Source organism: Bombina bombina, chromosome 4, assembly GCF_027579735.1.
Source record: "Bombina bombina isolate aBomBom1 chromosome 4, aBomBom1.pri, whole genome shotgun sequence".
In the NCBI taxonomy this organism is placed as follows: Eukaryota; Metazoa; Chordata; class Amphibia; order Anura; family Bombinatoridae; genus Bombina; species Bombina bombina.
In genome coordinates this window covers 552,427,568-552,437,758 of record NC_069502.1, presented here as the reverse complement: position 1 = coordinate 552,437,758, position 10,191 = coordinate 552,427,568, and the positions used below count along the sequence as shown (strand labels likewise).

General features: G+C 33.3%; 1 protein-coding gene across 1 annotated transcript in view; it reads left to right on the top strand.

Annotated features, from left to right (window-relative positions):
- Positions 1-258: 258 nt before the first annotated feature.
- The window catches only part of TBX18 (T-box transcription factor 18), a 34,625-nt gene continuing 24,692 nt past the window's right edge, over positions 259-10,191 (top strand). Inside the window, exons 1-4 of the mRNA XM_053709088.1 lie at positions 259-824; positions 2,448-2,634; positions 4,961-5,062; positions 6,904-7,075. Of these exons, the coding sequence (XP_053565063.1) occupies positions 599-824; positions 2,448-2,634; positions 4,961-5,062; positions 6,904-7,075 (687 nt within the window). The 5' untranslated portion in view covers positions 259-598. The remainder of the gene's footprint in view (positions 825-2,447; positions 2,635-4,960; positions 5,063-6,903; positions 7,076-10,191) is intronic.

The following is a 10,191-nucleotide window of genomic DNA, read 5'->3' as shown; positions in this document are numbered from 1 at the left end:
CTAGTGTAGTCTATAAAGTAAATGGTCCCTATATTGTGACCAGGAAATAAATCTAACGAGCAAGGTTTACTCTCTCATGGACATCGCAGTATTCCTCTATCTCCACTTCCTATTTTGGAAGAAGGTCCGGCTCTAGGTTAATCCTCTTGCAGCGATTGGCCATTCCTGTGTTTGATTGACAGGCTTCCGAGCCCCTCCCTGTCCCGCCGCTTTATTGTCACTAATGAGCAAGTTTTTTTTTCCCAGCGTTCTCCTGCACTCAAGTGCTGACAGATCAAGGCTACAAATTTCAATTACAAGCTCTAATTTGTGTCCTGCGCGCGTTTGTTACCCGTGTCAGTCTTTCCTGGCCCGCCAGACGAGTCAGAGCTTGGAGCAAGAGGGGGGGGGGAGAGTAAGGCAAAGAAGCTTTAGAAAGTCTCTCACCATAAGAGGGGTAGTCTGATGCAGAGAAGACCTATGTGATCACTGCATGGATGGTAATCAGCGCGCCTCTGTATATAGAAAACGTTATGCGATAACCCTGTATACTGCTGCATGAGCTAGAGTCCCGCATACAGAGTGTGTGAGACAGTGTGCGGTGTATGACACAGCACAGATGGCAGAGAAGAGGAGATCCCCCTGCACCATGAGTCTGAAGGCTCACGCCTTCTCAGTGGAAGCCTTGATCGGTGCAGAGAAGCAGCAGAAGAAGAAGCGGAGGAAGCTGGAGGATGGCAGCGAGGACAAGGCTGGGGCGGAGGGCTCTGAGCTCCCCTGTGTACAGCAGCAGCAGCAGCCTAGCCCAGAGCTGGAGCACTCTGTGTGCAGCATCATCACTTCTGGTGAGTGCCCTATCACTTGTTCTGCATTTCTGTGCTGTCACTTATTAATAAGGTTAGTATTTAGCAAGTTTTAGCTTCCAATAGTATTTCTTTAGTGGGATTAAGAAATGTATTAAATAATATTCTAGATTTGTAACACTTCAAAAATCGACAGTTTTTGAAAAAAATATATAAAATGGTCTATGATGCACCTAAATGTTTCATATTTATAGAAATCTGACTGTTGCACCGAACTGGTGGATTATCTTAACCTCTGCAAATGGCAAATTAGTGCTGTGCTTTATTTTCTACATGGCTCTTGGTTTAAGTTTGTAATTTGTCTTTTGGTCCAAAATTGTGTTTCCTATATTGAAACCAGAAGGTTGATTTATACATTTGTTACCCTAGAGTACCTGTGATTCACATGGATACAAATAATATACATCTTTGTATTTTGTTACATTTAGTTCATTTTAGAAGTTTATTTTACCAGTTATTTTTATCCTTTTGTTACAGAATTTATCCATTTATTGTTTCGCTTTTATTTTTACAATATACCATTTCAATAATTACTGTATTGTTAGGATTAGTACATTGAAGTTTTGAAATGATCCTTGTAATAATGCTATTCAGTTTATATATGGTGTATTATATCTGCTAAGTATATATATATATATATATATATATATATATATATATATATATATATATATGCAGTGATATCTTTTTATTGGACTAACATAATATAATGAAAGAAAGCTTATATATTTCTGTTCGATAATATACAGTTATGAAATACTAGATAGGGTATATCAAATATTATGAAGTACTTAGATAGATAGAAAGATAGATAGATTCAATTAATATAAATGCTATGAATTCCACGAGTCTTTACGTACATAATTCCTTTATAATTCTTTGCATGCATATAACATATTTGATTTTAATACCGAAACAAATACTTTGTGTATTCATTTGAAAAAAAAAAAGTTTACTTTAAAGTAATTTCGCGTACTATAATCTAGGTATGTTTTTTTTATTTGTTAAAGAACAACCTATTTAACATATTAAATTACTGATGTCTAAATAATTGTTTTAAACCTGAAGAAAACTTTGGCCACCAATGATCTGTAAATAAGCTGTTCCAAGATAAACTTTATACATAGTGAAGAAGACGACGGGTTTGTGCATCATAATCACAAAGAACTGGATTTAGTTGCAATTGGTTTTACATAACTATGGGGATATTTAAAACATTAGTAACTATCACCCGTATAGCAACCACATATTGTGTATGAATATAAATATAGTTTATTACTGTTTGTATATGAGTGAATGATTATGTGAGTGAATGATTTTATTCTTTGTTATGTGTGAGGATATATTATTTATAATGATACATCCATGAATAGATAGAGAGATAGATCGATAGATAAATAGATGAGATACACAGATGGATATATATATATATATATATATATATATATATAGAGAGAGAGAGAGAGAGAGAGAGAGAGAGAGAGAGGAGAGAGAGAGAGACTGTGTAATTAACTCATACTTGTTAGATATAAAGTATTTGGTGATAGCTGCATACTAGTTGAGCATAGTTGCCAATACCAATGGTTGTCCTCTGTGGGATTTCAGCTACCCCTGAAGATATATACTCTGGAGTGAAGTCTGCGCCTGGCACCTGTTCCTCTCCCCTTTCCCCCACTGTGGTATCCTCTCCAGTGGGTGCTCCTCTAGTGGCCCGCGTAGATCTGCAGGGAGCAGAGTTGTGGAAGCGCTTCCATGAGATTGGCACCGAGATGATCATCACCAAGGCCGGGAGGTAAGAGCAGCTGCAGCTCCCCTAGGGCCTGGATTTGTTAGAGAGACCAAGCCCCAGCTAACTTTTTCTGAAGAAAAGCAGCAGTTGAGATCCTAACTATGAGATCAGCCAAGAACATGCTATCAATCACAGTGTTGGATGGCTATTGACAAGCCTTTGGAATTGCCTAGACAAGTTCACCCTTATTAGAGTTCAGCCATTGCAGTCAGAGTTTTTCTTTCAAGGAAGATGTATGTGTTGGCCAAACACCACAGACTTTAATCATACAAATATTAGCCATTTTTCAAGTGATCAGCAATTCTACACAGTGTAATTCCACCCATTACTCGCAGAAGATGTACTTATCAGCTCCAGCCCAGGGTACATTTAACCTCATCTGCTAATATTATATACAAGAAAAATAAATAAATAGATAAATAAAATGGCTGCAATTACAATAATCAAATAAAAGAAATTCCATATCTGACACTGAATTCCCGGTTAATGCTCGAAGTTTATTACAAAATGTATTTAAGTAACGTTATTTTAGAGAGAACCTCTAAGCTTCCAGCCACATATCAGTGTTAGCCAGAGACTATCTTGCCTACAGATGAGCCAAAAACCTGCTGCGAGTTCAGAAAGTTACAATGTTTTGTTAGACTAACAGATTCATAACTTTAACCTGATGTTGGAACTCAAGATGGTAATTTATAATACATGTCTCCCAAATAAGATATAAACCTCTAAATATTTAAGGGAAATATCAAAGTATGCTTTTTAGCATATTACCAATGCCTTAAAACATTCATATGTTAAATGAGATTATACTGCAAGTTCCAAAATCTCGTTTTTATATTCAAACTACTACTACTACTACTACTACTACTACTACTACTACTACTACTACTACTACTACACACACACACACACACACACATATATATATATATATATATATATATTATATACACTCACACACACACACACACACACACACACACATATATATATATATATATATATATATATATATATATATATATATATATATTATATACACACACACAATACACACTCACTCACACACATATATATATATACACACTCACACACAATACACACACACACACATATATATATATATATATAAATACTCACACACACACATATATATATACTCACACACACAAATACCTACACTCACACACACACATATATATATATATATATATATATATATATATATATACACACACACACATACCTACACTCACACACACACATATATATATATATATATACATACACATAGTCACACACACACTCACACACAATAGACAGACATATAGATAGAAAGAGGTACCAATTTATGTTTAATTGTTAAAAAAGCAAATGTGATTTTCTTTCATTTTAATTTATTCTTACAGTATTTTTAACACTTCTAAACAAGGCACAGATTCATGTAAGCATATTTTTACTACTGAAAGTAAAGGGTAACACCTTAATTGGAGCTTACAGAAATACAAGTGTACATAGATGGGGAGTATACCTGGAGCTCTGAAACATTGAGTCCAGGAAGTTTTCTGCTCATTAAAGTGAGATCCACAAATTCCTCTGCTTCACAAAATCTATGGTTCAAAGACAGCTGTACAAGGAAAACCTGGATATTGTACAAGCAACTCAGCTTATTAAATATTACAAAAACATATTTTATTAAATCCATATGTTAGCAACTCAATTTCAGGACTTTCTAGCATTGATCTAAATGCTGCTTTAAGCAGTACAATGCTGCGTTTGTCCCGTGGAAGTTCAGCCAAGACTCCTAACGTTACTATGTTACAGGTGCACAGAAAGAAAAAAAGTCTTGGCTGTCAGTAAATTGCATAAGGGATTCAGAAGGCACAAAATCTATAGCTCACCACAACCGAACTTCCAACCAACCAGATAATAGGAATGGTTGAAAAATCATAAACGTCTGCTATTTTTTAAAGAAAATATAAATAATGATGATCTGTAGCTAATGTTCTTTGTGCAGGATATATTAAATTCGAATTAAAAAAACTGAAAAAGAAAGAAAAAAAAAAAATTTAAAAATACTTTCTAAAGGTTTTATTCCTGTACTCTTGCAGTTCTTTAGAAAACCCATCTATATTTTGCCAAATTATATTTTTAGAAATAAGAACAATTTTATTCCTGATTCTCAGATAATCCATATTTATTATTGACATTAATCGTTTTTAATAATGTATTTATTAATTCATGTATTTATTTATAAATTTATTTATTTGTGTTTGTTTTTCTGGATAAGTGTTTCCATTATAAGTGAATTGATCTCTTTTTTGTGTAGGCGAATGTTTCCAGCAATGAGAGTAAAGATATCTGGTCTAGATCCTCACCAGCAGTATTATATTGCTATGGATATAGTGCCAGTGGACAACAAAAGATACCGGTAAGTGCAGATCCAGTTTTATTTATTTAGTCTAAATACATTTTCTTGTATTAACTAATATTCTTAGAGCAACACTTTCATTGTAAACAGTATATATATATATATATATATATATATATATACACCCACACGCTTAAATTGAGATCAGATTCAGCGTTGTATTTAAATAATTTGCTTAGCTCACTGATGTCCAAATAATTTGTTTTCTCTGATAGCTGAATTCTCTTTAAATGTTTGCGACAATTGTGCTCAGATTTATCAGATTTTTTTGTTCACCGCATAAAATATATGAATGAAATATTTCTTATTTGAGAAAGATATACAGATAAAGGTGCAGATTTATTGGATTTGTGTAGATTTGTTGTTTCTGTATCTTTTACAGCAAGACAAAAAAAAACACTCTTTCGTTTATAATTCCATTTGATGATGAATTTATTGGAAGTACTTTTACAAGTGTAAAAGTGTAAAAATTTTAACACACACACACATATATATATATATATATATATATATATATATATATATATATATATATATTTATTTTTTTTTTCCGTTGGGACAACAAAGGCTGGTAGCTGGGGATAATAATTAGTTTTCCACATATACATATATTTTATTACCTCTCATATTGAACGCTTCTGTTTATTTATTTTCCTTCCTGTAAAAACAATAAAGCATTTGTGGGATGTATCATATGTTTTAATAGTAGCAATTCTGACATCTGTAGGGAAAAATGTACAATAAATCATCTACATCCTTATTTTCTATTTAACTGAAGCAGAAACGATTCACATTGTGGCTACATTTCTTTGTATTTACAAAAACAATATTATATATATATATATATATATATATATATATATATATATATATATATATATATATATATATATAATTGAGACATGGTTTAAATATGAAGTAATTAAAATAGCTTTTAATTTGTATTATTTTTTATGGAGTAGGGATTTGAGTGTGTGTGTTTGTGAGTGGTGTGGGTGTGTGTTAGTGGTTTGGGTGTTTTTTATGAGTGGCGTGTGTGTTTTTATGAGCGGTGCGTGTGTGCTTGTGTGGTGTGGGTGAGTGTTAGTGGCGTGTGTGTGTTTGAGTGGTTTGTGTTTTTGAGAGATGTTTGGGTGCTTGTGAGTGATGTGTGTGTGAGTCGGTGTGTGTTTGTGTGAGTGATGTGTGTCTGCGTGAGTGGTGTGTGTTTGTGTGAGTGATGTGTGTCTGCGTGAGTGGTGTGTGTTTGTGTGAGTGGTGTGTGTTTGTGTGAGTGGTGTGTGTGTTTTTGTGAGTGATGTGTGTTTGTGTGAGTGCTGTGTGTTTGTGTGAGTGGTGTGTGTTTGTGTGAGTGCTGTGTGTTTGTGTGAGTGATGTGTGTTTGTGTGAGTGCTGTGTGTTTGTGTGAGTGCTGTGTGTTTGTGTGAGTGATGTGTGTTTGTGTGAGTGATGTGTGTTTGTGTGAGTGATGTGTGTTTGTGTGAGTGCTGTGTGTTTGTGTGTGTGTTGTGTGTTTGTGTGAGTGCTGTGTGTTTGTGTGAGTGTTGTATGTTTGTGTGAGTGTTGTGTGCTTGTGTGAGTGATGTGTGTTTGTGTGAGTGATGTGTGTTTGTGTTTGTGTGAATGATGTGTTTGTATGAGTGCTGTGTGTTTGTGTGAGTAATGTGTGTTTGTGTGAGTGCTGTGTTTGTGAGTAGTGTGTATTTTCGTGCATTAATAATACATTTTCTATAAAATTAAAGTAACTGAATTATATATTAGACAACTAAGTAATATTAAGAAGTTCACTAAATGGTATAAATGACTGAGTTTCTGACTACTGCCATACTTTCCCCTTGCAGCTATGTGTACCATAGTTCTAAATGGATGGTTGCAGGCAATGCAGACTCCCCTGTGCCCCCTCGTGTTTATATTCACCCAGACTCTCCTGCTTCAGGCGAGACCTGGATGAGACAGGTCGTAAGTTTCGACAAATTAAAACTTACCAACAACGAGCTTGATGATCAAGGACATGTGAGTATTTTTATTAGAATATATATGCTTTTCCCCTTTATAGTAAACCTAGAGCTCACTCTTAACAAAGGGAAAACCTTAATTATGAGCAGCAACAAATCTAGTGGCAGAATTTTTTTTATGGGCTAACTTTAGGAGATACAAATTTAGTATTAGAGAGTGGTACTTTATTTATTTTTTATTTATTTATTTTTTCAAAAAATGGAAATGATTATCTAAAAACACATATTGTTGCTGAATATTTAATTTAATGTTGTTTCTTGCTTGTGGAGGCTTGTCCCTTACATCCAATTGATATCTAGCCTTGTCTCTCTCAACCAATGCACGAATAAGTGTGCACAATCATAATTTCCATATTTTACTTTATTTTCTAACACAATTTATTTAAACCCTTTCATACAAAGATACAATCCAATATTAAACGCAGCTGTTTGTTAAGCATTAAATATATTATTTTATTTTCATCTCAAATTAAGTATCAGAATTTGTATTTAATTGCACCGTATCTAGTAGTAAATGTGTATAAGAATGCACCCTCTAGATAGAAGTTGCCCTGTATTGCTTTAGTTAGAGCTTACAATACCTTTTATTGAAAGCTAAAATTAAACTTTCTCGATTTTTTTTTAAGAAAACGTTTTCATTGAGTTATTTTGTCAAATGTACTTTGTTGCTTGATATATACTTTAAAATATCATAGCTAGATATGCTTAGAAGGGTGCACCTGCGCTGAGCCCTATAGCCTGCAGTGTTTGCAGCAATATTGTTACAAACATTGTTGTATACACTACTGCCAATTAGGGTGCAAGCACATACATGCAGGGCTTAGTAGACATGCTTTTCAACAAAGGATACTGATTGAAGAAAGTAAATATTATTGAGGATAAGTAAGAAAGATTTTTTAAAATCACTTGCTCTATCAGGAAAGTTTAATTCTGACTTTCAGGTTCCTTTAAAGACAAATATTTTAAGTTTTCATGTTTGTGTTAAATCACTTAGTTGTCATATAATTTAAATGGCGAAATATTAAGCTTCTATGGTCAGGAAGCAACATAAATAATATGACAAAAATATACCTTACAAAACTCGCATTATTTCTAAAATCTATAGTACATTTTTTTTAGCATAAATGTGTTTTGTATGTTATAGAAATTGTAGTAATATAGCGTATTTTAGAATGAAGTAACATCACTTTATACAAATGAAGTAGCAATCTGCTATCTAAAGTTAAAAGCTATTTTTTAATCTAATGTGAAGTGAGACATTTATGTCAATCACAATAAAAAGACACAGGAGAATACATCAACTTTCTATTGTTTTGTGTGCAGATTTGTGAGAGTTTGGATTTAAAATAAAATGACTCAGCAAGTTGAAGAAATTGTTATAATCCTCCCAGGACTCAATTATCTACTATTGCTAAGGAATTTAACTTGCAAATGCACAGCCTGTAAGAAATCTAATGGGCATCTGCAAGAAATATCAAGTTGGCTAATGTATTTATTAAATAGTTCTTGCAATTGTTTCCTATTAAAGAGTGCATAAATATATGTTTCAGCTATTATCAATCAGTAAAAATGCCTTTACTAACCTCTACCAATAATGAAATACTAAAGTAAAGCTATGTCTTCTCAAACATTGTGAAATAGTTTAATCAAAGGAATAAAAGTAGCAGTAGAAATAGTATTAATAGGTATTATTATCTAAATAACCCAATTAATAATGACTATCTCTATTGGATTCACTAAAGGTATCTACTAGTAGTATTACAAGAAACTTGTAATGTGTTAGTAAATAAACTAATTCCTTTTTAAGGCTGATGTAAAGCCTTGAACACCAGACACTGCACTATAATACATGTTTCATTGTAAACCTGTACCAGTAACATAATATGGTATATAAATATAAACAATATATATAAAAATAAAAATATATTTTTATGTCTTATAATTTTATTGCCCGCCCCAACAACGGGAACCTTGCTAAGCAATCACAATTATGAACATGTATTTGTGGTATGAATATGCATTGTAGTTCACACCTGGGCAGTAGAAGAAAGAGAGAGGGGGTGCTCCTTCTTGTTCTTCTCTTAGAGTCATAGTAAATAATAGAATTTCAAAGTTTTCCCCCCTTTTTTATATTTTATATTTACCTTCATACAGCTGACCATCCCCTTCAAAGCCTCTTTGTGTGTGTGATTGACAGTACAGCCAAAGAGAAGCTGTACTGCTTACACTTTTGTGGATAATACAAGTGAGCTGTAGAGGATAGCATGTGGTTACAGATTATTCTAGATTAATGGGACAGTTCACCCCAAAATGTTTTCCCCTTTAAATTGTTCCCAATGATTCATTTTACCTTTTAGAATGTTTTACATTGTTTACAAGTAGCTCCTTTACCCCTATTTTGTCATTTGAAATAGCTGATTTAGCCTGTGGTATCCAAACCTATACTGAACGTTTCTATACTGGAGTATATTCTATTGAATAGCCTAAGTCAACACAGCCAGCAGAAGAGATTACACTCTCAGTGGGGGGCATGATAGTTAAGTAACAAAATGATAATTTTCCATTGTTCTCTCTAAGTATTGAGCTTTGGTTTTCTAGACAAATATAAGATAAGGAAGCAAGTGTGTGTACACAAAGTGATAACATAATGAGATCTGATATTACCTGAAGCTCAACCCATTGTAATAGGCTGTGGTTTAATAGCACAAAACCAGCTACTTCATATACACAAATAAACTGAAAAATGCAATTTCTCATAAATTTTATAATCTGCAGCTGGTATACCAAGTCTTTGAAAATACATTAATATGTAAACAATTTTACAGTGTACTGTCCCTTTAAAGTATGCATACACAGTTCACCCTTCAACTCTATAGCAAGAGAACATTTCTATTATCCTCAAGAGAGCAGGAAGTACGCTTCTAATTGGCTTATCATAGAAGAAAGACATGAACCTTGAAGGGAATGTCCAACTGTATGTGGGTAAATAAGAGAATCTTTTTAAAAAGTATATATATATGGCTAATGAGAAAAATATAGCAAAAGCCAAAGTGTGACACAGGCTGCCCCGAAAACAACATAATTTTATTACAGCTTCAAAAAATGCTCAGTGAA